Genomic DNA, 27,941 nt, shown 5'->3' with positions numbered 1-27,941 from the left:
AATGTTATTAGCTTGTTTCCAAGCTTTTCTAACAATTTTTTTTTTTTTTTTTTTTTTTTTTTTTTTTTTTTTTACAGTGGGCTAAGCACATGCTGTTTACCACCAAGGCTTCCCCCAAAATTAGAGAAGACCTAGAGGGTAATGAGAGAGAGAGGTACAAAGACTTTCTAGACACAACCAGTAGAACAAACTGTGCTTCCCCCACACATAATGTTCAGTAACATGCTAGAAAATGCTTACATGTCAGTTTGGATTGGGGTAGGAACTCTCTGTCGGGCTGCTTTGTGCAGCTTTTGGAAGCTACTTGGCTTTGCTCCAGCAAGCGTAGCTGAATACTGTCATTCTCAAACACATGCTAGATGCTACCACTCATGACCATTCCTGTAGCCATGAATCTTGACTTGTTCTTCCTACCCTTTTTCCAGCTCACTTACTCTGTATAACTCAGGAAAGAGAAGATACATCCATAAAAATGGCTGGCCAGAGGAAACAGTGCCAAATCAAGTCCCCCGTAATTATTTCATAATATATTTTTGAAAATCAGATCTTACGCAAGGCAACAGGATTCATAAAACCCCTGCTCACATGGCACACTTTCCTGAAGAGATCCTGATCTCTTGTCCAAGGTGCGAAACCAAGAATAACTGTGACAAAGGCAGGGCCTCCTTGGACACATGTTGATGTGTACGTGTATAAATTGTTACTTCAAAAACAAGTTGGGATCCTGTATGCCTTCCAGAAATATTTAAGAATAATGCTGACCATATGCTCTTGGCTGCTGAAAACCCCACTTTGTAGCTAGCTCATCAGAATGTATTGAAAGGGTTTTTCTGCCTGACGGTCAGGTTTTGAGATGGGCTGGATTGCCTTTCCTCACTGAATGCTACTCGTCAGCCTCCTGGGGATGAAGGCACGCTCGGTGGCGGCTTCGCCTGTCCTGTAAGACCGGTAGAGCCGGCGAGGGCTGGACAGGACATGGGCAGAGCCGACGCCAGCAAGCGGGGACAGACTCGTCCCGCTTTGAAACCGCGCCGTTTGTGGGAGCTGTCAAACTGCCCCGCGAGCAAACTTGGCGACATTTCTTAAACATCACGCTCGTCACCAAGCAACCGCAGCAGGTGCCGAGTTGAGGAGAGCAGTTTTATAAAGGCTGTTGAAGCTCCTTGACACACCATGTAGGGGCAATGCTGCTTGCCACAGGTTTAGGGGAGAATTCAGCTCTTCTAATTATAACCACACAACAGCTGGGCAGGCCGCCGGGCGCGGGGCTCTGGCTGCGCGGCGGGGCTGCACCTCTGCGCGGTGGCTCGCCTGCTTCAGGCGCCTCGGTTGAGCGCTGCCCGGCAGCCACGGCCCCGGGTCCGGGCGGAGTGCCCGGGCGATGCCCTCAAGGTGCCCGGGCGATGCCCTCAGGGGTGCCTGGGCGATGCCCTCAGAGGCGCCCGGGCGATGCCCTCAGGGGCGCGGGGCCGCGGCCGCTCCCGGCCCGCCCGCTGCCCCGGGCCCGCGGCGGCGCCTGCGCGCTGCGGCCGCTCGGAGCCGGCCCCGCTGGCGCCGCCCGCGGCTCCCGCGGCTCCTCTGCCTATTTTAGTCACAGCCGCGGCTCCGTGCCCGCCGCGGGACCGCCAGCGGCGACGAGCGGCAGCCGCGGGCTGTTGCCCTCCTGTCCGGGCGGCCCGGCAACTTTCCTGGGACGCGGGGCAGGTGAGGGGCGCTGGTCCCGTGCGGGAGCCAGCGGGAGCCGGCATCGCCGGGTCCCGGGGCTGGGGGTGCCGCTCCGCCGGCGGCGGCAGCAGGGGTGGGCGCCAGGCTCCTCTGTGCAGCCGCCCGGCCAGCGGGGAGAACAGGCGGTCCCGTCCCTGGTCCCTCGTTCCCTTCGGTGGCTGTCCGTGCTGGCTGCGGGCGCAGCCGGGAGCGGGGTCCCCGCCTGTGTCCTGCCCGCGGGGAGGAGGGACGGGTTGCAGCTTTCTAAGTGGTCTTTCTGGGGGAAAAGGGAGCAGTTGCTCTATTCTTTTCAATTTTTAAAAGTTATTTTACATGCTTGTTTTTGGGTTGGGCGTTGGCGCGTCGTGCGCTGAAGCGAAGGTGCGGCGCGCCGAGCGGGGCTGATGCGGCCGGCGGCGGCGGTCGCGCCCTGCGCTGGGGCGCTCGGCGCGGCTGTGAGCGCTGGAAGCGGCGGGGACAGCGAGCCCCGGGCCTGCGGCGGGGAAAGGTTTTCTCACTGTTGGATGCTTTGCCGACTATGAAGAATGAACGTGTTGTTATATTTTCTCTTGATTAAAGTGACTAAAGAGAGTAACAAATTTCTGTAGTTACTGACGCATGTAATTGAATGTGACTTGCTGCAAGGAGCACATTGAGCGTACTTTCTTATACCATTTTCCTATTCGTTCCTACTGCATTGTAAAAGAGGAAATTGGTAACTTAAACTGTGTTTAACTCAGCTATGCTGCCTCGAGTAGGTTGTCTTCACAGAAGAATTATTTCCTAAAATCTCTAGGCAGCTGCTGTGCTCTAAGTCCATAGAAAAGTAAAGTTCTGCAGGTATAATTATTTTTTTAAATTGCATTGGCTGTAAAATTATAGAAACATACTCAAGTAAAGATTTAAGAAACTCATTTGAATAATGTTGAGCAGTAAAGCTCTGAGATATGAATAATCTTAATAAAGTGGGTAATGACATGAGTGGGACACTCAGCACTGTCCCGTATCAGCTTGGCTGACCAATTCTCATAGTAGAACCAAATGTTTTACAGTTTTCTGCTATGCCTGTCTTCTGTAAATGTTGTTTAGGTAGCCATAAAATTCACACTTTTTTCAAAGCCATTTTGGTATCTGAACACTTGTAGACTATCTTTTTGATAGTCTACAAAGTAGACTGTAATTTCCAAATCTTTTGGAAATGCCTTTCAGAAGTTTAGTCTCTTGTATAAAGCTGTTGTTGCATATGGCAAAATCCTAGATTAAGCTCACCTCATTCATATTCTGAGAATTTGTATTTTCTGACCTACGATCACCATCTATTACCTTAACTTTCTATGAAGTTCATGCACAAAAAAAATTAATAATTTTTTTAAACTACACTAATTTCTGTTAGGCTCAATATTAAAGAATCTGTGAGTTTTTCTTCTTTTTTTACGTATATCCTCTTTTTTCCTCTCCTGTTTGCACAACAAATGGGCTTGAGTTCTCAGTCATCTGAATTTTCAAATTCTTTGTTTGGTAAATCTAAAGCCATGTGAGGGATATATACTGGGTATTAAAAAATTCTCTTTTAATGATTTGTCTTATGCCCCATAAAGCTTTCATTTCAGTGGATGCTATTTTAACCCAACTTTCCAAAATTATTTTACTATGTTAGTTGTTTTATTTAACTCCTGATATTAATATGTGTCTTTGCATTGAAGACTTAAACATATGATTAAATAGTCTTGTGCTATATTAATCCTTAGTAGACATAATTAAAGTTTTAAAGGTCTGAATCTGTACTTCCAAATAAATTTTTGGCTGAGGTCACATAAGTTAAAAATTTGTAATTGCTTGCTCCTTTGTGGAACTGCTGACTTTTCCCTCGTTCTTCAATATTATTTGGCAATAGTAGGTGCTAGGACTAATGAATTGATCTAAAAATTAGTGACGTTGTTTTTTGACATTTTTGGATATTTGTCTTTCTGGTGTTACCTGTAGACAAACACTTTAGGTCACAGCTTGTAGCTCTGCCTGTCTGCCTTTTCTCCTGATCCTCAAAGCAGTTTCCTTAGTTGAAATTCCGAGCCCGTGTCTAAGTCTGTCCTTGTGTCATTTTGCAGATAGCATCAATCTATTTCTGTCAGCCTTTTAATACCACCATGATGGAGAAGTTCTCGTTTCTGCTATTTCCAGTATGTTAGGGGAGCTGTAATTATTGTTTGTGAGTAGTAAGTGAAGTTCAAAGGTATTCAAATAGACTTTGAGATAGTAAAGACAAAGCTTATAAATAACTGGAGGTGGGCAGATTTAGGTTCCTGGGTTCTAATTTAGGCAATCTAGTACGTAAGCCTGACCTTCAAAAGTGTTAAATGTTCTCTTAAAATTGTGGACTTTAAATTGCTTGATCAGCACTTGGAGAAACTCCTTCCCATTATTTCGGTTTCTGGCTGGTGATTTGTTGCATCAGTATCTGTGAAGAGCAAGGGGAGCAGTGTTTTGGCTGGGCTGTGAGGAGAATGAGATTGCCAGGTGCTGTATATTTAGTTTAGTTCATTGGGTTTCCAGTCTTCGCATGTGTGATGCTGTAGAGCTGAGCTGGAAGGGTGAGTTAGCCTCTATTCCCACAGTGGAGCAGTACAAAATTTTACTAATAAAAAATACCAAGCATCTGGAAGGCTGCTTTGATCTGTGATCAGATGTAGCTGAAACTATTTCTTGCAGCCTCTTTTGGTGTTGAGTTGAAGGACTTATGCCTGGTTCTGTATCTGTGTATGTGTTTGGCTGTCTCTACTTGTTCTGTTGGCATTTTAAGTGGTGCCTTTACTGGCACATGATTGGGCAGTGAAAGGCTGAATATAGTAGAAACTCAGCTGATTTTTTTTTTTTTTTTTTTTTTTTAAGATCTAGAGATTCTGCTGTTCTAGTGTATGGAGTTTATGTTGTTTGGAAACAACATGAGCACCAGATGAGCTGTGTGTAAGATGAGCACAGACATAGTTATCCAGTTAGCAATTCCCTCCTGTTTATGAGCCCGTTAAAATGCCAGTCCTGCAGCCTCACATGGGCTCAGGCTTTGGCTCACTGTGTGAGAGGCTTTGTCAGGACAGTTATGCTGCTCTAATGACTCTCTTGATGAACTCATGTGAAAGAGCTGAAAGCAAGTAGGAGTGTATTTGGATAGGCCTGATGTTTGCTAGCAGTTAAGTGTAGCATTTATGACAAACCCCCACATTTCAATTAATCTTTCTGAATAACTAATATAGGAATGAAAAGAGGAAAGTGATATTTTAAGAAATAAGTGAATTGTGTATTTTGGATTATATGCTTAGGATGAGATAATTTTTTCCCTTGAAAATCACTTAAATCCAGACACAGATAGACTACATCTGTGCTAGTGATCCTGCAGGATGCCTCTGCACATTCTGTAGCATCCCTTAGTTGTGACAGGCTCGGGGCATAGCAGATGAACCATCATAAGAGAGGACTGAGTATTTCTTTCTGCCCACTGCTTTCAGAAGGGGTCTAAAACACTGATTAATTTTGAAAACTGTACAGCTTGCTTATGCCCTGTACACTGGTCAATCACAAGAAAATAATAAAAGGAAGGGATGAAGCAACTCAAATTTATTTCTCAGGCCGAGAAACACTCTCAATTAACAGAGATGCTTCAGAATATATTCAAGTCTGTAGGAAAGAGTGTATTAACTGGGACCCAAATTGTCTGCTGAGCAGATGAATTACATGGCAGTTAGTGATGACACACATTAGGGACGTGTCCTGTCTCTACAGAATTTAATTGAATGGAAATCCCTCTGCATTGTATGTTACGGAGCTTGTTGGCTCAGTGATGAAGTGTATATAATTCATTAATGAGACTAAAGCCCACCTCTATATAATTTCTACTGAGAGACAGCAGGCATATCTAGGAGCAGTCATGCTCCTACAGCTGAGACCTGATCTGGATTGATGAGACCTTCTGTAGAGCTTGTAACACTGACTGCAGTTACTCAGAGAGACTAGCTTTTAATATGTTAAAGACAGTGACTTGAAACCTTCCACTTTCTCCCTATAATTTGTTTTTAATAGTATTTTTTGTTATGTATTGGGATTTGCTCACAGATATTTTTTCCATTTAACTGAGGCAAAAGGTATATGTGTTATATTTATTATTACAACAAAAAAACATCCTTTGTATATTTAGAAATAGTCTTTAGCTGTCTCAATTTCTCCAGTAGTTCCACACACAGACAAGGGTCTGTGCAGACTTAAGATATTTCCCTAAAAGACTGGCAGCAGACTTAGAAGCATCTCTGTTTTGGTAGCTCTGATTTAGGTGAAAGAGTTAGCAAAGCACTACTGAACTATAGACCTAGCTTACTGTTTTAAAACATTTTTAATTTTTTTCTGTGAATGCTAATGAAATATATATATTGGGAAGGGAGAAAATAACGCTAAAATTCATATGAGTATCTACCATGTTTCAGTTTAATGCATAGTGAATTTTTTCCCTCTCTTTGCAGGAGTCTCCAGGATGAATACAACAGCAATGAGCCCACTTACTGTTACTCCACTAGATTTTGTTCCAGACTTAAAAAATTCCACCCTTGATCCTCTCAATGAGACTGCATGTGAAAACTGGAAAGAGATTCATCATCTTGTTTTCCACGTGGCAAACATTTGCTTTGCAGTTGGATTGGTTATTCCAACTACTTTGAATCTTCATATGATTCTTCTGCGAGGCCTGCTCACGATAGGTAGGAGAATTAATTCTGGAGACAGAAATGTGCCATAAATGGCTGGGTTTTACCATTATGGAGCTGGTCCCTGCAACATATGGTGAAATTACTGCCTCTATTAATGGCCATTGTGCTCTGATGAAGGTGGTTTTGGTCTAAGACTGGATCTGTTTTGACCTTGATATACCTTTTCCAGAAAGATTATATAACCATTGGCTCTTAAAACTTCCTAGAACTGTAATTTGCAATTTCAAACCTATGAAGATGTCAGCTTGAAAACAAGTTGACATCATTTACGTCAGATGTAACTGGATGTTTAAAATCCACTTATTTCAAATCAGTTATGTCTGATCAATTTTAGACTTCTTTTTTACCTTTATTTTAAGTAAGTACTGGGACTGTGTATTGGCAGGTGCACTGGCTTAATGTGCCTGAGGTAGGTGAACTTTTCCTTGAGAACCTTGCTGTAAGCCCAAGTGTTCTTTTAACGTGGGTTCAAACCTGTGGCACTTGTGGGTCACCAGCATTATTTTCATTGCTGATTTAGAAGTGCAGCCTTTGAATGGGGAATGTATTCTGTGTTCCGATATCAGTCATGTTCCTTCTGCCACTGTAGGAATCTTGTGACACCAGACTCTGACTTGAGAAGAAAACCTAAATTTGGCATGCTTGAGACTGAACGAATGTGGTTTGATTTGTAACATTGCAGGCTCACAGCTATTCCAAAGCCTCTTTACCTTGTGTGGGACAATATCGTTGTGATCAAAGAAAGAATAGTGACTCATTGCAGTGTAAGAGGGACAAATCCAATCCAACAAGAGCATGCTCAAGTATTTTTAAGGGAGTGCTTATTGACATTATAATGTGGGTCAGTTTTATGATAGAACTGTTTGAATTTACAATGCTCTTGCATTTTCTATTTTATAGTTAGGATAAACACACTGCACTGGTGAAAAAGGGTCTGAGCATTGCAAGACTTTTTAGCTTAGCTTTAAATGTAAAAGGAGCTCTGCAGTTGCTGAGCCTGCCATTTTGATCTGTAGGTCTTGTATGAGCAGACAGGGAATCAGAGCTTTGCAAGCTGGGGTGGCAGCAGGGAGCAGATTTACTCAGTGGGCAGAACGAGTAATGAGGCCTGATTCCTAGGGATCTGTTCCCTTTGCTTTGACCCTCTCCAACGTCTCTGCTGCTCTGCGGTATTGCTGCTCTTCAATACATCCAGACCTCCCATTCCTTGCAGTCTTACTAATAAGCAGATCAAGAGTCACTATATTTTGATTTTTCTAATCCATATGTAAGTGGTGCCTCATCAGTTAATAATCCATACAGACTAGAAAGTACTGAGTTCATTAAGTCAGTGTCATCTTCAGGGGGAAGGGAGTAAGAACTCTCATTTAGCACTGTCTCCTTTTTGCCTTTGCAGGAAGCTTAAGGGAAAATATAACCATGACCTCTCCAGCCATCTCTGTTGGATGGTAGGCTCACAGTTATCTGTGAGACACTCAGTAATACATAATCCATCATTTAATAAATATTGTCTTTGTAGGCTGAAAATGGAATCCTATTCATACACAATGCCTTGTATTTTAAAGCAAGTGTCATTATTCAAAGTAAGGCAACTAAAAAAAGATTAAGCATTTGGAGATTTTGTCTTTCATGTTACAAGGAGAATTCAGGTTCCTGATGTGACCTTGTCACATCAGCAATAATAGTTTCTTTTAATTTTCAAAAATATCTGCATATGAGTGTAGGAAGTTTTTATGCAACTCCTACAAATAATTCTTCCTTGCTAATTAGATGTGAACGTTAATTTCATGGCCTTTTTTGGTCTAATAAATGCAATGCAGATTTTTGTGAGCTGCCTAAATTTTACCCATATCTTTTCTACTTCATTTCAGTAACAACTCATCATGGACTGCACCTTTCTGTTTGCCCCATCCTGATCTGAATTACTGTGATTTCAGTATTGCAGTTGGCAATCACAGTAGCTATTTTTGTATGCCTTCATCCAGAGAGCTTACCTGTATTAAAGTTTGTAGAATATATTGCTTTTCAGTGTAATTATACTCAGTGGACATATTCTTGATGTTTTTTTAGGAATGATAATTATTCATTTGGTGAAATTTAACTTCCTCCTTTTTTTTTTTTTAATTTTACAGGATGTGCATTATTCATCATTTGGGCTACACTCTACCGTTGTGCCTTGGACATAATGATCTGGAATTCTGTGTTTTTGGTTGTCAACCTTTTGCATTTCATATACCTGGTGTATAAAAGAAGACCGGTATGTATAACTGCTAAATTTCCCTAGTAAGATGCAAGAAAAGGAAGTTTTGTCCATGTTTGCTGGGCAAACCAATGGATTAGCACACATTTTCACTAGAATACTTTTGTGTTTGACCCAAAATCACACTCTGGAAGAGTGCAACAACTTGTACCAAAAAAAAAAAAAAAAAAACAAAACAAAACAAAAAAAACACCTAACTGGAAATAAGCTCTTCACCAATTCAACACTGCCTGTGCAAGAAAGCAGCTAAGAAATTAGCTGGCAAGGCAGCATGAAGCTTGACTTCTGTCTTGCCCAGGAAGTAGCTTAAAACTAACTAGACTGATCTGTGTCTAGACAATGTGTAGTAAATATTTCTAGTTCAAATTGCTCTTGAAGGGTCATCTTACTACTTAAAGGGTAACTTCCTCTTTAGTTACTAAATTTAATTACTAATGCTATTTTTTCAGCCTATTCAATTGAATTATGTCACCGCTGAGATGCAGCACATGATGAAACTGCATTGTATTTCTGCTAGGTAGCCATGGCCATGCTGTCCAGCACACACACAGAATAGCACTCATGATCAGGGAGAGCCAGCAAGGCCAGACTCTGCCTATTCTGTAGGTGTCCACTCTTAAATATCCCATGCAGGTGCTTTGGTTCCTACTAAGAGATGAACTCATTTGTAGTTTTTTCCCTCAACCAAATTAGCATGTTCTTCCCTTCAACCCCACCCCCCACCAATTAAGCCTTTTTAATCTTGAGGCTTGAAATCTGTCAGATGGGACAGGAAATGGCCACAAAAGTCAAACATTATTGCAAAAGGCAGGACTGCTCAGCTGATAGAAACCCATTTCCCTGGGAAACCAAGCCTTTAATCTTACCTGTATTTTAAAAGTGAATTGTAGCATCCTTAAAAATAGGTAATGGTCCTTGAGTTTGGAAAGGGTTGGACAGGTACAAAAATCTAAATAAAAGGTTATCGGTGAGTGAAAAAGCATCTTGGGAAGATGATGTGCTGGTTTGGGCTTGAGTAAAAAGAAACCAAACAAAAAAATCACCTGTAACGTGTAAATCAATACTGAATGAAGAAGGAAATACACTCTTTTATAATTACAGGTGTCTACTAAAAGCTATGTTGTCATAGATTAGGGTGCTTTGTGCATTATGGTATAGATTTCATCCTATTGAAGAGGCAGCTATTTTCACGAAATCCTCTAGTAAATTTGTTAGCAGAATTATTTGTAGGAGTTAGGTTAAGTGGTAGAAGTGATTGAAGTACTCTGTGGGTGGACACAGAAAGAAGGAATTTTGTGAGAATATGAAACTCGACTGATAAACTCAGTCACCAAAGTTGGTAAAAAATTGCATCTAAGAGGGGCAGGCCTGAAGCACCTGCCTTTAACTTTGCTTTCTCTTTCTGTGAGCCCCTGCCCAGTGTCAGAGTAATCACAGCAGGACCAAGATGCTTGGCATTCCCATAAACTCTGCACTGCTCACACTCTGGCAGGCAACCACAGCATATAAAAGGAGGCTAAAGGTTAAATTGCATCTGTCTACAATAAGTTGATAAATTGAGTACATGTGTTAAAAAAGGAAGAGGCTCTACCTACAGCAGTGTTCCTCCAATAGGGAACACAGATTCACCCAAAGATTACCATCAGCTGTGCTGTGTGACCTGAGCAACCTAAAAGCGTAGCCAAAAATTAGATCTGATAGACTAGCCAGGTAGTGCTGTTTCTTTGCATATTACAGCTTAATTTCAATAGTCTTATTTCCATTGAGAGATTACAGCATTTCTGAACATTGCATGGAAAATATTATGTCATTTTAATTGCTGTAATACATAATATTTTGAGTAATTATTAAAAATATATTAATCTTTGCTGCAAACTATGATCAACAAGCATACTTGAAGTGATGCCTGATAGTCATGCATGTCTTTTTAGCTGTGTAACATGTTTATTAGGAACCCCAAGGCTGTTTTAAGTGTTTTTCCTACAGGAGGACAAAGAATAGTGGAAAAAAATTAAAACTCTTTATTTTTGAAGGAGATTTTCTCTCTGCAGGTATGAGCTGTATTGCTCATCTCCATCAGTTTTGGTAATTCTCACAAAAGATCTTTCCAAGGAAAGAAAGGAATGGCAGAATAATTACAAGTTAGTCATATTACAAAATGAATAATTTATATGTTCAGTTGTTAAATATTTATTTTATTAAATGGAGCATGCAAAATCACAGTGAGTTTCTTTTCTGACCAGAAGATTATTTCAGTGGTTTTGATTCCTTGGAGCTTTACAAATTTGGCTTTTTTAGTTGGAGTGGAAGCTGAGTCTAATCATTCTGACTCGGAGTTCTGGCAGCATCCCAGAACATTTCAACCCCTGCTGAAGAAAACATTACACCTACCCATATGGCTTGTTTGGAATATGACCCACAAGCATGACTGGAGGAGCAGTCAGCTGTGCTTGGGAAAGGGGAATGGTCTGTTATAAGGGAGCCCATCTAAAGCACAGCTACAGCCTGCAATCTGATCCGTCTTTAAGAAAGTGGCTACACCTGCTTTCCCCTCTAAGTATTACTCACTAGAGGAAGATCATGAAACATGAACCATCTGCCAGTTAAGAGACTGGATTAACACTCCAGGGCCAAAATTTGCCCTCATGTCTGTTTGCCTGGTTTTGGATTCAGGAGGCTTGGGTGCTACGTAAATTCCTTTTTCAGATGGAAATGTATTTCTTTAAGTTGCAGTGGTCATGTGTAGAAAGAGGTGCAAATTAAATTGGTACAGCTGTTAAAAATGGAAGTTCCTGGAGAACATGATGGTAAAAGAGTCATCTAGCTTTGTGGGTATATGGAACATATTTTGAAATCAAACAGCTCAGGACAACCTTAACATAATACAAATCCTCTTGTGTATTTGTTTTTAATCCTTGTTTTGTCTGTGTAGATGTCCTGTGAGGGATTAAAGATTGTGGCATAAGGAACATACAGGAAATTCAAAACCTGGATTTCATATGAGTGTAGTTGCTTCTGGAATATTTAACTAGTAATTGATTCCATGTGAAACCAGTATAACTTTAGGTCAGGTGATGCACTGGACATAGTAAGTCCACGAGCCCTGATGTCACTCATCACTCAAGAGCTGATGTCACTGCAAGGCCATTCCTGATAGTCTTGGAATAATGGTGGTGACTGAGAAAAGTGAGTGAGGAACAGAGGAAGCAAATGTCACTCCTCAAAAAGGACAAGAAGGATAACCCAGAGACCTGCAGCCTGGTCAGTCTCAACTTGATCTCTGAAAAGAAGGAATAGATAGTCCTGGAAAACATTTTTATGCACGTGAAGCAAAGAATGTAATCGCGAGTGGTCAGCAAGGATTTACCAAGGGGAAATCCTGCTTAACCAGTCCAGTAGTAGATGGAAAAGAAACTGATTGAATGATCACCTCCAGAGGGTAATGGTCAAAGGATCAGAGTCCAGATGGACATCAGGGACAAGTGATGTCCTGTTTGGGTCTGTACTGGGACCAGTGCTATTTACTGTCTTCATTAGTGATATAGACAAAGGGATTGAGTGCACCCTCAACAAGTTTACAGATGGCACCAAGCTGAGTTGTTTGACACACCTGAAGAACAGGATACCATCCAGAGGGACTTGGACAAGTTTGAGAAGTGGGCTAATCTTCCCAAGTGGGAAATCTATTAAATGTAATATGACCAAGTGCAAGATGCTGCACCTGCTTGGGGCTTCCCCCAGTAACAACACAGGCTGAGGGATGGACAGATTGAGAGCAGCCCAACAGAGAAGGACTTTAGTGTGGATGAGAGGCTGGACTTGACCTGGCAATATCACTCACAAGCCACAGAAACCAAACTGTATCCTGAGCTCCATCAAAAGCAGTGTGGCCAGCCAGGTAAGGGAAGTGACTGCTCTCATGAGATCCCACTTGGGGTGCTCTGAGGTCCTGAGCACAGAGATATAAGTGTTCTATGAGGAAAGGCTGGGAGGATTGGGTTTTTTTAGCTTGGAAAAGAAAAGGCTTTGAGGTGGCCTGATTGTGGCCTTCCAGTATTGGAACAGAAATTACAGGAAGGATGGAGAGGGACATTTTGCAAGGGCACGTAGTAACAGGATAACAGGGAATGGTTTCAAACTGAGAGTAGGTTTAGATTAGATATTAGGAAGGAATTCTTTACTGTGAGGGGTTTGAGGCACTGGAACAGATTGCCCAGAGAAGCAGTATATGTGCAACCCCTAGAAGTGTTCAAAGTCAGGTTGAAAATCTGATGCTACCTGGTCTTGTGAAAAATGTCCCTATCTATGGCAGAGGGGTTTTGGCTGGGTGATCCTTAAGGTCCCTTCCAACCCAAGCCATTCTATGATAAACTTCCATGATGAAATGACTGGCCAGATAGGTATTCACCAGAGAGTGGTGAATATCCTCAATGTTAAATTCGGTAGGGTTTTCAACACTGTCTTGTATAAAATCCTGATAAAGAATCTGTTGAAGTGTGGCCTGGATGAGAACACAGTGAGATGGATTGAAATCTGGCTGAATGGCAGGGCTGAGTGTGGTAATCAGAGGTAAGAAGTCCAGTTGAAGCTGTGTACAACACATATGTCAGTGTGTGGTGTGTAACCCAGGGGCCAGTGCTAATCCCAGTGCTGTTTGACATCTTCATTCATGGTCTGGGTGGTGGGGCATATGTGGACCCTGATGACACAAAACTGTGAGGAGTGGTTGATAGGCCAGAAGGTTGGGAAATCATCTTGAGGGTTCTCAGCAGGCTGGAGAAATGGACCAACAGGAACCCCACGGAGTTCAGCAGAAAGTGTGGAGTACTGCACCAGGGAGGAATAACCACGCATCAGCACATGCCATGGACTGACCAGCTGGAAAGCTGCTTTGTAGAAAAGGACCTGCAGATCCTGGGGGAAAAGCTGAACATGAGTCAGAAACTTGCCTCTTCTTTTCTGCCATTCCTTCTTGGTTGTTTTTCCTTACTCTCTCTTCTGTGTATATTTTATTTTTTTCATTATCTGATGCTTACTGTTCTAATTTATCTTCCTCATGGCAAATATGCAGGCTTTATTCAGGCTGCCTCTGCTTTCAGGAGGGCTGTAATATTGTCTCATCCCCTGCTTCCTTCATTCAGGGAAGACTTCCAGGCTTAGGATTTCAGCCAACATCCTTTCCCTCATTGCTGCAGCCTGAGTTTGGGTGGGCTCTTAGATGTGGGATGTTCAGCTGGCAATGTTTTGGGTTTTTTTTTTTTCCCTCCCTCATCACATGTGGTTTCAATATAATTGGTTTGTTTTTCAGGACTTGCTTTTCTATTGCAAGTAAGCCAAGAAACTCAGGGATGAGAGGGGCTCCCAAGAGAGCCTGAGGGATAGCCACAGTGATGCGTGCATGCAGTGTGAAAGACAAACTAATTTTTTTTTCTCTGCATAATTCTTGCCGAAGTCCTTCCTATTCACTATTGCATCAACAGACATCACAAAAGGCTCATTGTATGTGATTTAATGTGCCACTTGGATGGAACAGCATTCTAAAACACCAGTGTGCCATCCTGGCTGATTTTAGATAAGGTTTTGGTCACCCTATCATAGGCAGTGTTGTGGATAGACATTACACATTTACCACTTCTTTCCTTACTTAAGCATAATGAAGCCAAAGATGTCCCTCAAGCTAAAGCATGTGTGCAGTCTTATCCGTTTTTAACTAATGCCTCTGTGTTTATTGATGCCTCTTGTTTTTCCAATCTAGATCAAGATAGAGAAGGAGCTTAGCAGCCTCTACAAGAGAATGTTTGAACCTCTCCATGTGCCTCCAGAGCTCTTCCAAAGACTAACTGGACAATTCTGCAACATTCAGACTTTGAAGACAGGTCAAGCCTATGCAGCAGAAGATAAAACATCAGTAGATGATAGGCTAAGCATCCTGCTGAAGGGGAAGTAGGTTCTATAAAAGCTTGGGGACAGTCATATGCTTTGTGTCATGGCTGCATAAATTAGAAAATTATTGAGGTTGCAATTGTTTGTAGTATGTTATGGTCTATAGTCAAACAGCCTATACTTACAGTCTATTTTGTGACACCATTTTCAGGTGACAGTGATAACTCTTACTGGGAGCATATTGTGTATCTACTTACATGTGCAGCTGCATGGATTTTTGTGGGAATGATATTTGTGTAATTCCAAAGGCAGTGTCTTGCAAAATAAGCAAGAGATTTGAGTCTTAGATATCCTAGTGGTCCCCTAAGTCCATTCTCAGGTTTTAAGGCTAAAAAACATGGTACATAAGGGAGAAGTATCTCTTCAGTAGGCTTTAAAACAGCAGGCCTTTGGAATTGATTCATTGCACTTGAATATGCAAGTAGACAGGGGCAGGTGCACTGCCCAGAGGCAGACAGAATCCAGGTGAGAAAGGGTAAAATATATGCCCATGGCCAAGCTGTAATCTTGAAACTCATGCTAAATTCTGGCCAATATTTGAACCAGTTTCTTTTGACAGAACAGCAATGTCAGGCTTCACTGCTTTTCTTACTCATTGCCACAAAACTACTTAGCTAAGGGAAGTCTGATTCTGGTCTGGCTGTGTAACATGACCTTTCTCATATTGAATAACAATATTTTGTGGATACATGCCATGTTCATCAATTCTCTATTTGTCTGGCAGCCTGTTCTGCTTGGAATCAGTTAGGCAGAAAACAGGGTAGCTCTGGGAGTGATGTTCCAGAAGACTAATGTATTTATTCCTGTTACCTACTGCTTTATCATTGTCAGGAGTCCTACCCAATTTTTTATTAAATTAATCAGCCTTCATGATTTTAAAATATTGTTTCATTCATTTTTATTTCCAGAATGAAGGTGTCTTATCGAGGACATTTTCTGCATAATATTTACCCCTGTGCCTTTATAGATTCTCCTGAATTTCGATCAACACAGATGAACCGGGGTGAGAAATTCCAGGTACATTTTGTTTTAAATGTCACTCAATATGAGCTGGTGAGACCATTAAAAAAATAGAGTATAAATTGTTCAATAGTAAACTGTTTGAATTGCATAATTTTTCTGTCCTTCTAGTGTAGGTGTTTGAAGATGGACTATATCAAGAATAACTTTTACATGCTGCAAAGCAGTTATAAATGCTTTTAAATGCTGCAAAACCATTATACAATGGTGTGTATTGAGCAGTCTGGCTTTTGCTATTTTGTTCTGTTTTACTGTTTCCAAGTTTATTTTGTGTTAAGAGATTGTTCAGGACAAGTAATTTAATAGGCAGTTTTGATGGAAAAAGATGATATGAACAGGTCTCGTGACTGGTTCAAAAAAAAGAAAAGGGAAAAACAGCTACTGTAATAATGAAAGTATAGAAATTCTGGCACTAGTAATTAGAAATCGGTATTTATAAAAGTGTATTAATACTTCTTTCATTTTGCAGTTTGTTAAAGAAACAAGCTGAAAATTATCTCAGTATTTTGAATAAAATACTCATATGGGGAACAATAAGGGCATATTTCTCTAGCAGTGTAATTATATTGGTATATTAAATATATTTTATTGTAATTTGGGGAGGTGGATTACTTTTAGGCAAAGGTGCTTTTTTTTTCCCATAGAAATGGCTATTTTGCTACCTCTTGCTTGATGTTTCATTAGCTAGGTGTGTGTAACAATGACCAGACTGTGACTGACTGATACATCCACAGTGACACCGTGGCAGAAGGGGGGGGAGGCAGAGCAGTGCAGACTCTGAAATCGGTGATTGATGTCATATGTTCCAGTCAAACACGGGGCTTAGTGCCAGGGGGACAGACTTGTCCAGATGCACACACCTCGCAGCAGTGAGCCCGGCTGCCCTCTTGGCACAGCCCCTTTCTCTCGGAAGCAGCTGGATAGGAATCCCTAGGTCCCTCCCAAGGGAAAAGGGTCATGCCTCAGCTTCTGCCTGCCTTGGAAGTTATTGTAACCTGGAGCAGTGTGCATCCTTTGTTCGTGGGTTCTTCTTGTTACTCCCTTGTGATTTGCAAGAGCACACAGATTCAGTCTTAAGGACCCCATCTGCTGGCAATGCTGCAGAATTCTTCCTCAGCCTGCGGGCTGATATTAAAGTCCGAGGAGTTAAAAATCCATGGATATATGACAGTATCTCATTGCTTCTAGGACTTAATGGATTTTTAATTATTTTTTTTCAGGATGTAATGTTATCCTGTAAAAGCAGAGAGCGCCTGATTTTGATTTATTCATAGATGCCTGAGTCCCCCTTGCAAAGCCAGCCCCTGGGTATGGGCAGTGTGGGTTTTGGTGTGGCATTGCCCTCTGCTGGCACAGGGGGATGAACCTGGCAAGTCCATCCCCCCATGAGAGGGGGCAAGATTCCCTGTAACTACCCATAACTGGATTATCAATAACTGAGCAATCCAAGCCTTGGCTCAACTGCTACAAGACTGTACTTGTGGAATCAGCAGGGTTGACAGTTACGAGAGGAAGATGGAATTTTTTTTTTTAAATCACTAAAAACTCTTTGATGGAGACCTTTAGGTGATACCAGTTGCTCCTGTTTGGTAACAGTGATGTAAAATAAAACCAAACTACATATAGGCCTACTGCAAATACTTGTCATCACTATAGGACTGACAATATATGAATTTCCTCTTATATAAAAGCTTTTACAGTTTGGGAACTCATGAGATATATGAGTAAAGCAAACTGGCTACACATATCAGTTAAAAATATAATGATAATAAATTGCTGAGAATTCTTACATTTGTAAATATCACATTCATAACAAAGGGATACCAAAAAGTTTTATGGCTTTGTTACTTTAACTGGAGTCACAAATAAAATGGTGTCACTTCTTTTAAAGCATGTTTAAGTGTGCTTATCTTGAAACATTTTTAAATGTACTTATTCTGAGCATTTTGTGTTTTTTTTTCTTTCAGGTCACCATTATTGCAGATGATAACTGCAAGTTCCTGTGCTGGTCCAGGGAAAGGCTGACTTACTTTCTGGAGTCTGAGCCATTTCTTTATGAGATCTTTAAGTACCTTATTGGCAAAGATATTACAAATAAACTTTATTCATTAAATGATCCAACCTTAAATGACAAGGTAACAAAATTCAAGTTTTGTTTGGGAATTTTCCTCCCACATACAAATGTGTTTTTACTTCAACTTTGAATGCTCTTAAAGCACCTTATGCCATCAGCTACTGAATGCAGCCACTGAATGGCGTTTTAGTGCCAAGGTGTGAGTCAGTGCAACATTCTGTCAGAAGCAACATTTGTTGAAGGTAGTACAGTAATGTACAAGAAAGATGAGTAACTCAGATTCAAAACTGATCAGCTTGTGGAAATATTTCTGCCTAACTATTAGACATGATGGCCAGTAGCTAAAAAGGTGCTTCTCCCTGGATATCCTTTCTCACTAACAAATGAGAGCCTTGGTAAAAAGAAGCTTCAGGGTTTTTTTCTTAAAAAAATTCTTACTGAAGGCAAACAATTATGTAATACTGATTGCTAGGAAGAATAATTTCAATGTGTCTTTGAGGGTTGCAACTGCAAAAAAAACAAACATTACATTGATATGATGCAGTTAGTGGCAGGAATCATGAAATACATATAAAATATAAATAAATATCATTAAAATATAATTTATATATTTATAAATATATAAAGCATTAAGTGGTCTGGATGTACTCATGGATATATGAACTATCTTGTTTTAGTTTAATTTTTTCTCCTTACTTATTCTTTATCAAAATTTTGAAGAATTAAAAAATTCAACAAATTTTGCCCCTTTTGACTTAACATCTGCACACTTTAACTTCAGTTTGTACTGAGTCCTTGTTTTTTTTTGCAATTGTCACATAAATTTAAGATTATAGTAGCTGGTTTATTATGTAGCTGGCAAGTTTTGAAAATGTATGTTGTAAAAATTGAGTGCACATTTGGGCAAGTTGTAGTATCTTTTTATTCTTCCTAAAATAAAAATCCTGTTGCATGAGCTCTTCCTACATAACTTGGCATGAGAACTGTTAAATTAATTCTTAATTTTCCCATTCCCATTGCTCTATGTGCATATTACCTCTCACAAGCTTCATTTTCAAATATAAACATTATTGGTGTCTTTGTCTTTAAACTGGTGTCAATCTCATCAGAAGACGTTGGGGTTGACTTCTGTACATAGGGGACTACGAAAATAAATTGAGTATCGATTATTCATATTCAATAAGAAGGTAAAACTATCAAATAATTTTTTGTTGGAAAACAAAAAGGTATATTTTTTAAAGTATATATTTTTAAAAAGTATATTATATTTTGTTAAAGTATAATTTATTTTGTAAGGAAACGTGATTTTCTCCTGCCTAGGGAGATTTTCACTAGTATTGGGGAAATAGTAATTCCTTTCTGCATGAAATAGGATGCTAGTTCCAGACTTGTAAAATTCAGTGGAGTTATCAATTGTAGTCTAGTCATTGATTTCTACCTTTCACATACACCTAAAATGGCATTCTGACTTGCAGTAATACCTTACAAGGTACAATGTATGGCTTTATATAAATGTTACAGTAAAAAGGCTTCTCAGGAAGGCTACTCAAAGCAAAATGGAAGCTTCTCAGACCATTTGACAGGGAGGGGATTATGTTCACCTGATGCACTTAGTCTGCAGTAGAATCAAGAGCCAAATGGTCATCTACTGGGAAGGAATGACATTCACCACTTTTCTAACATGATGAAATGAAAAGCCAGGAAAATGAACTTGCTTCTATTAAGGTATAAATTGCTTCTATATATAGCATGCTGTTTTGTTTAGCAAGGAGGACCAGCCTCATCATAAAGACTACATTTAATTGCAGAGCATCATATTTAAATAATGAAATACTGATAATAAGTCCCAAGCTTCTGTAAGAAAATACTTGGAAATTTCAGTACAAAAGCAATTAGAGATTGAATAATTAATGTGCAGTTTCATATTTGTCAATGTTCCAATTCCAGTATATTACTGGCATATTCTATTGTCATTTAAATTGATTTACACTGCATAGAATCTTCTCCTGTAAAAATTTTCTTGTACAATCATGGCTGAAACCAGAGCATCTATTACAAGGGAAGTAGTAATTTTCCATTTTTATTTTAATTTGCTTGATATCTTTGCTTAATAATTTTTTTATTTTTTAGGCTTCAAAGAAGATTGACCGGCAGCCCAGCCTTTGCTCTCAGCTCTCCGTGATGCAGATGAGGAACAGCATGGCCAGCACCAGTGACAGCGAGGATGGCTTGCAGATGTTTCTTCGTGGGACTTCCTCTGCATCCTCTCTTCGTGAGTGCTTAGAATAGTTTGTTCCAGTTTTGAACATGGCTCAGGTTGTCCATTAGAGACCACTGCAGAGCTCCTGTTGCCCTCTGTGGGAGCAGACTGTAGCTTTTTGGGTGCTGCTGTATTAGCTAAATGAAGGGACTTAACTACAGGGCAGTCATTAGATGCGTGAGGGTTTGTGTTATAAATGCAGATACCTCATGTACATACTGGAAAAAGACCCAAACATGTGTAGTAATTAACAATCTTTGGCATAATGTTTATGCTTAGGCATAATACGGAATTTTTATAGTAATGGGGCAAAACTGAAGGTACAGTGCCGGTCACAGTAGTTTGTCCTTTGGTCCGTCACTGGTGTTTGTAGAAATTAAAAACCCAAACAAAACATGTTCCCTCAGCAACTTGGTGTCCTACTTTTACTACTGAGATAGTTTATATTAGCAGGGTCTGGAGGAGTGTGGTATATGACCAATACTTTGATGTCACCTGGAAAATCTCCAAGTATCCTGTCAAGCTCTCCTCCACTGTACATTGTATGACAGGAGTAGTAGAGAACAGATAAAGTGAGAGAAGAAACCATGTCTGACTTTTTTACTTCTTTTAATTTATTCCTTCATGAAAACATTCTAAAATATTCTTTATAGGCTTTTGCTGTCATTTGTTTTTAGATTATCTGAATCTAAATGTCAACATTAGCCTGAATTCTGAAAGCAGTGTTTCAATAAAAAAGCCCCAGAGGATGCTCAATTTTTGCATTTGGCATAAGCTATTAGTTTAACAGGATTTTAAAGGATCATATAGGATTATTTATTTTGATTTTGGAAATATTATTTTGTAGTGATTAGAATTCAAATATATGAGAAAAAAAACACTGTTATTGTTATTTGTTATGTTTAAAGTCTCTGCTAAGAAGAGGAAATATTTTCAAATATTTGCATCTTTCTGTTTAATTATCTGTTTTCCATTGTGTTCCTCACAGTTCTCATCCAGTAACGCCTTCAGACCTGGAGGGCCTATCTGGTTTAATTCCTTAACATTGGTGTAGTCTGCATGCCCAGATAGATGGAAGGAAAAGCTCTACTAGTGCTTCACCCTACTAGAGGATCAAGGGTGACATCTAGGATATAGTTTCTTGAAAATTCCAGCATTGTTTTTTTTTTCTCCTCCATTCCTTGCAAGGACATTCAGAGGTAGTTGAAGTAGTAAGAGACCTCTGTACATTATCAGGTCCAGCTTCATGTCCAAAGCAAGATCAGCTGGAGAAGGGCCATGTCCAGTCAAGCTTTGAATATTTCCAAGCTGGAAGATTTTCCAGCCTCCCTGGCAACCTGCTCCAGGGACTTAACACCGTCATGATGAAAATATTTCCCCTATTGCAACTCCTGCTTGTTTTCCTTCTTTCTTTAGTGCATGCCTCAGAGAAGAGTCTGGCTCTCTCTTGTATGTTGCTTTCCATTAGGTAGCCGAAGACAAGAGTCAGAAACCCTGGGAGTCTTCTGTTCCTAAGGCTGAACACAGCCAGCTCCTGCAGTCTCTCCATCACTGCTCCAGCCTCTGTCCATCTGGCTTGCACTCTGCTGCTCTTTGCTCCAGTATGTCCATGTCTTTCTTGTACAGGGAGGCGCAAAACTGATGCAGCACTCCAGATCCTGTCTCACAATTGCCAGGGGATTAATCTCTTTCAGTGACCTGCTGGCTATGCTCTTGCTTATGTGGCTCAATATATGGATGGCACACTTCACTGCAGGGGCACTCTGCTGACTCATGTTCTATTTTGTGTCCACCAGGACGCCCAGGATTGTTTCTGCAAAGCTGCTTTCCAACCTGCTGGGGCCTAGGCTGTAATGCTGTGGAGGTGTGCCATGTCCCGTGTTCAAGGATTTGCCTTTCATGAACTTGTAGTTTTTGTCAGTTCTTTTCTCTTTTTCTAATGGCCTGTCCAGACTTGCTGCCCTACCCTTTGGCCTGTCAGCAGTTTCCCTTACTACCTGGCTCTTCTCCATGAATTTGGCAGGAGTGCATCCCAGCCATCAGCCAGGTCATTCATATCTTGAATATCATAGGCCTTGGCTTTGGCCTTTAAGAAAACTGCTGGTAACTAACCACCTGACAGGTGGATTTTGTGCTGCTGTTCACCACCCTGTGAACTTGGCAGTACAGCAGATTTTCCACTCAAGCTGTAGTCCATCTATCCAGTCTGATTCCCTTTTGTCTGCAAGGACCCAATGGCTGACTGTGGAGGGCTGTGCTACCATCCATGTAAACAACATCCACTGCACTCCATTCATACACAGAGGCTGTCACCTCACCACCAAAGGTGGAAGATGGTCAGAGTGGTCATATGCAATCAGCATCTGTGATGGCTTTCCCAGTCACCTTCCCACCCCTTGTGTGCCTGTACATGGCTTCCAGAAAGCCAAGCTCCATAATCTTCCTGGGAAATGAATTTAGACTACTAGGCCTGGGTGTTCCATCTTCCTGTTCATTAAAATGGCTGTGATGTTGGCATTTCCATTTGTGTCCCCTGACTGCAATCAGCTTTCTAAGATGACAGAGGGGGCCTTGCAATTGTATCAGCCAACGCTTGGCACCCTTGGATGCAGCCCATGTGGTTCCACAATGTTGTGTTTACCCTGTGGACTTGAGGTGTTCCTAACTCAGTCCGGGTTTCCCATCAGTCAAGCATCACTCTGTGTCTCTACCACTGGCTGCAGAGCCCTATCAGGCCTCAGGACAAACCTCTAAAGAAAAAACTCATAACAAAAAAGTTCTTGAATATATCATACTTTTTTCATGTTCCTGTGTCCTGTGCATCACTGAACTCTTGCCTCACTTTTACCCTGCTCTTTCTTTGTTGCTGATTTATTTGTAGATGCCTTTCTTGTTGCCCTTCACTAGATCCAGGTCTAGATGAGGTTTGGCTTCCCTCATTTCATCACCGCGTGCTTGGGCCATGGTTCTGTGCTCCCTCCAAGGAGCTCATCCCCACTTACACTTTGTTTTGAGATCTGTCAGAACTTTCCTGTTCATCTATGCCAGCCTTCTACCATACTTGCTCAGCTTTTTCTGCACTGGAATGGACTGTCCCTGTGTTTTGAGGAAGGTGTCCTCAAAGATAATTATCTGTCCTTAGGTCCTTTTGCAGGCCTTGTCCCATGAGTTCCTGCCAAGTAGAACCCTGAGCAAGCCACAGCCCCCTGTCCTGTAAGGTTGTAATTCTCCTGTTTGTCTTGCACACCACTCAGTATCTGAAACTCCACCAGCTCCTGGACCAGCAGCCTTCTCCCTGATGAGTTCTTCCTTGTTCATCAGTGACAGATCCAGCAGAGCGCCTTCCCTAGTTGACTCATCGATCACTGGCGCAAAGGAATTGTCGGATGCGTTCCAGAGATCTCCTGGACTGCCTGCTCCCAGCCCTGTTGCCTTTCCACCAGATACCAGAGTGGTTAAAGTGCCCCACGAGCACCAAGGCCTGTGATCCAGCTGTTGAAGAAAGGCTCCCTTCTACTTGCTCTTCTTGGTCAGGCAGCCTGTAGAGATTCCTGCCACGAAGTCTCCTGTGTTGGTCTGTTCTCTGATGTTTAAATCCTCGAGTGGCTTTTCACCTGTTCCACCCAGCAAAGTTCCATGAAATTGAAGCCAGTCCTTTGCATAAAGAGCCTTTGGGTGAATTTGCACGCTCAGAAATTGTAAAACTGTGTTTGTGCGATTAGTTAGAGTTAAAATGTCTCTTTCAGGCTTAACAGCAAAACTCTTACACCAGTATTTCAGCTTTGGGAGAAAGTACTTGAAATGCATGGCAAGTTCAGCTGTAATTATATAAATCTCCAAGATGCACTTGTGCTTAGCAGATACGTGATAAATACACTTTTCTCTGTTGTACTTTTCCTTTGTTTGCATACCTGTTTGGTTTTTTTTTGGTATACAGGGTGTGCTTTCCCCAAGAGAGAGGGGTTTATGTGTCTTTTATTTTCTGAAACTCCTCTGCCTAGCTGAGGCAGCAGCCTCCCAAATCCAATGCTTTCCCTTACTTTTGGGGAGACAGAGGGATTGTCCCTATACCAGTGCAACACACACCTCAGGAAGTATTATTATTTATTTCTTCTTTGTATTTTGATTGTGAAATTTCTGATTTCAGTAGGTTTGTTCATCTCCTTGAACTGTAATGCTTCAATCTTTGTTTTTGCCAAGATAGCTTGTTAGTTATTCTTGGGTACTGTCATTGCCAATGATGGGGTTGCTACCAAGGTGAGCTCTGCTTAAAGATTTATATTCAGTGTGGATTGTGGCCATGTATGCACTTTTTTTCAGATCACAGGAAAAACTGAAGGAAAAAAACCTTTCCATTTACTTTGCCACTGCTATGTTTTAAAAAAATCCTCTGCTGGGTCCTCTCAGTGCAACAGCTGGGGTATTTTTTGCCTGTTTTTTTAAGATTTCATATAAGGCATATGCTGAAGCTTACAGTTCCAGTGCTGTTCCCTGAATCCTCTTTCTACAGGCATACATTTGTTTCTTTAGAACAAACAAACACAATCCAAAATCCTCAAAAGATTTTGTGAGAAACATATGGAAATGTCAAGCTTTTTTTTTTTTTTTTTCATTAGAATAAAAAAATGAATGAAGGGAACTTGCCTGTGTGGGAACTCTACAGGAATACTGTTTTCTCATTGCTAGGTGATGTGTGGCCAGAAGCCTCCCACTACAGATATAATTTTTGACTACTATAACCCAAATAAGTTTTTTTCTATTAATTGCTATATTCTTGAAAAAATGAGCATTTATATTTTTGTATAATCCCATCTTTTAAAATTATGCTTTTATCAGTGCTATAAATGATAACCTTTGACTCATTTTCTCAAGGCATTAATATTAATCCTTTTTCCTTTTAAAATATTTAGTAATAAAATGGTTAAAATTACTAATTAGTAGGTCCCAAACTACAATTACTAACAAAAGTATGTTTTTTAATTTAATTAAGAAACCAAACTAACTGTTTGTTTTATATTAAGGAAATAACCAACAAGAGTTCTATAATGCTTACGGAGTGAATCGTTTGCAGCATGATGTTTTCTGTTGATAACATCACATTAACTCAGCAGGCATCCTCAAAAAGGTATTAAAGTGGGGTTTATCATGTGACACTTGTGCTTGACATCCGTGGTCCATCTGTGTGTAATTCATTAGTAAGTGAAATAGAGGTATCTCTTTCCAAAATTTGAATTAAGCTAAAATAGTTCAACCTGATCACAGGCCTAGTTTCACCTGAATTTCAGTCCTTTAAATAATATTTTGGTATTAGTTTCTATTCTGTAATTCTATTACTTGACAGACATTCATGTATTTATTAGAGATACAGTCTCTCTTTCTGTGGTACTTGTTTTCGATAGCTCAGATTTGCTGGTCTATGCATCTGTGTTTGTTAACTTTTAAGCTGAGCAGGAATGAATGTAAAAAGGTTTTGGTTTGTTAATGCTTTTAGTGGTATTATCAAATTATATGGTCCCCGCTTGTGGTTAAAAGCAGGACTGAATTTCACTGGAATTTTAATATGTATTTTGGTTTAGGCTCTCAAGAAAGGGCAAAAAAAATGTAGTGAAAGGAAGGTCTGATTCAGTCACTTGAACATCTGTCCAACACTCAATAATGGCATCAGTAGACAAAATTTTGTGTTTGGAGCAAGTAAGAGCATGTCTTTGAAACAAACAGGCTGAGTGAATTAGACTTTATATTGGATCCTGTTGTATAAACTTATGACTGCTTACTTCTGTTTTCTGGAGAGAATTAAATGGTTTTAAACAGAAGAAACAATTTTAAAAATAACAATAAACTACACTGAAACAAAGATCTAAAAAAGAAGCTGGAATTGTAACTCAGCATTTTTAGGCACCCTTTTTGACCTTTGGGTGTCTCACAGAAAAGCCACTTATATCCAAATGTACCCACAGACTTCGGGTGGGGCACATTAGCCAATTAATTGATCTAGTTATCCTTTCCTTAGGCCAGAAAACACATCTGTGTGGAGAGAAATGTTTAATAATTTCAGTATCTAAAAACATGCTTGAGTAACCCTGTATTGTGGCAGTTTAAGTAGTTTCTGAATCTCAAAAGAAAATACTAATAGATTTTTAACATAAAAAGCTCTGAAATGCCAATTCCAAACAGTGTCTTTGTGAATGTGACTTTAAAATGCATTCCTATTGTAACTTGCTGGTGTTGCCTGTGGCTGTGTATTGTTCTCTGTGTGTAACACATACAGTGTAAATGAGTCTTTCCTTGTAAGTGGACTTCCCTAACACAGCACTTTATATCTGATAAACCTTTTTCAAAAATAAGTGTGTCATAGCTATCAGTATTTTTTCAAGAATATTTCAATTTTTAGCTTGTATGCAAACAGTCTGTTAACATGGCATTTATCTCTTATTGTTTTCTTCTCAAATGGGATTTCAGAGATTTCCATCACCTTTTTGGTCATCATATACTAGCTGTTTGCAACCTCATACTGTTGCAGTGGTCTAAGTCTACAAGAGGGTACTGAGAAAAATACATGTCCATGTGTAGATTTGATTTCAGAATAAACAATGGAAAAGAGAATGGTTCAGCTGATGTCAAAGGAGTTCTCTGGTTTGACCCTCATACTGAAAATTTAACTGCAACAGAGGTAGTTTGCAGTGGTAACTTGCACCAAAACTCCATTTAATGTCTTGACAGTGATAGCTGTGGTGTGAGCTCTGCTCTGGCAGACAAGTTGCTGCCTTTCTAAAAGGTAGTTCTGTGGCAGTGAAATCATTATCAGTTGAAAGTTTTGTGGCCTTTGCCTATAATCTTGTTTTCTCTGTGGTTGTTTATGGGGATATAAATCTTGTATAAGTTTTACATTACCATGCTGCATAAAACTTATGAAGATGTGTCAGAAGAGCTCTAGGTCAGTTTTTAGCCCTCTTCAGACAGGACATGGTTGGGTAGGCTCCCCAGGGAAGTGGTCACAGCAGCACACTCAGCAGAATTAAATAGTGCTGTGTCCAAGTATCTGGACAATGCTCTCAGGCACATGGTGTGACTCTTGGGGTGTCCTGTGCAGGGCCAGGAGCTGGATTTGATCCTGATGAGTTCCTTCCAACTCAGCATGTTCTATGAGTTTATGCTTTAAAGTTGTGGCTTTTATGATATGCCCATCCAAGGTTTGCCCAGTGCATTGAGGAGCCTTATCTGCAGCCAGGCCAGTGTGCAGATGTACACACCCTTTGTACTTGGGGCAGCCACTGATGCTGCTGTAATTGAATGGAGATGAGTCAGTGGGTGAGTGTAATGGTGAGACAATGATCTCTGAGGAACAAGTGGTGGCACCCCGTGCAGTCAGGATTTGCACTGAGCTTGGGGAGAAATGCTGTGTCTGTGGTTAGCAGCAGACATTGCTGGTTCTAAGCAGTGTGGCTGTTCCATGTCTAGAATTTCCTGGTGCCTCTGGCCAGATAACAAAGAAACCCTGACTTACGAAGCAGCTAGGGCAGGATCATCAGATTATATCCACTTTGTCACAAATAGGTCTGTGTAGCAGGTGTATGTTGTTAAATTAACTGGTAATTTCTTTGTACCTGCGACAGGCCCAGGCCGCACATCTCCTTACCTGAGAACTTCAGCAAAGATGAAGCCCATAGAAGAAAGTGTTGAAGATGATGTCTTTGAAGCACCGTCTGCTGATAAGCTGGAGCTCCAGCGGCTGCCTTAAACAGTTGTGTCCTCAGGTGTATCAGAGCTTGCACAAAGCTCCAGTGCAACAGGATGGAGCTGAATTTCGGAGGAATCTGAAAGCAAAGCCCACCTCTCCATGTTTGAATTTACTGCAGCATATGCCAGTTGTTTCTAGATGGAAATATCATGTTTTATTTTACTTCTAAATAAAAGAAATAAAAACTTGTGTGA

The 27,941-nt window shown here is 40.6% G+C and overlaps 1 protein-coding gene across 4 annotated transcripts; it reads left to right on the top strand.

Moving 5' to 3' along the window:
- Window positions 1–1,593: 1,593 nt before the first annotated feature.
- On the top strand, window positions 1,594–27,941 carry POPDC1 (popeye domain cAMP effector 1). Of its 4 annotated transcripts, none has more exons than XR_014953701.1 (9): window positions 1,594–1,704; window positions 6,210–6,443; window positions 8,585–8,709; window positions 14,468–14,655; window positions 15,564–15,672; window positions 17,643–17,810; window positions 19,880–20,021; window positions 23,331–25,134; window positions 27,623–27,941. XR_014953701.1 is itself a non-coding variant. In XM_085574930.1 (9 exons), the coding sequence occupies exons 2-8, from the start codon at window positions 6,221–6,223 to the stop codon at window positions 25,096–25,098; spliced, it is 1,023 nt and encodes a 340-aa protein (XP_085431056.1). In that variant the 5' UTR covers window positions 1,594–1,704; window positions 6,210–6,220; the 3' UTR covers window positions 25,099–25,134; window positions 27,623–27,941. The 4 variants fall into 4 exon arrangements, 3 of the variants coding, with proteins under 3 accessions (XP_085431056.1, XP_021409449.1, XP_085431055.1); XM_085574930.1 differs by having other exon boundaries at window positions 25,031–25,134; XM_021553774.3 differs by lacking the exon at window positions 23,331–25,134.

This window comes from Lonchura striata, chromosome 3 (genome assembly GCF_050655825.1).
Source record: "Lonchura striata isolate lonStrDom1 chromosome 3, ASM5065582v1, whole genome shotgun sequence".
In the NCBI taxonomy this organism is placed as follows: domain Eukaryota; kingdom Metazoa; phylum Chordata; class Aves; order Passeriformes; family Estrildidae; genus Lonchura; species Lonchura striata.
Note: the sequence above shows the minus strand (reverse complement) of the source record. Positions and strands in the feature narration are given on the sequence as shown.

Bases quoted from the DNA above. Each gene is read 5' to 3' on its own strand.
- POPDC1 (XM_085574929.1), top strand. From the start codon at position 6,221: ATGAATACAACAGCAATGAGCCCACTTACTGTTACTCCACTAGATTTT. The intron at 8,710-14,467 runs GTATGTATAACT...TTTCCAATCTAG, and splicing joins TGGTGTATAAAAGAAGACCG to ATCAAGATAGAGAAGGAGCT. The intron at 20,022-23,263 runs GTGAGTGCTTAG...CACACCACTCAG, and splicing joins TTCCTCTGCATCCTCTCTTC to TATCTGAAACTCCACCAGCT.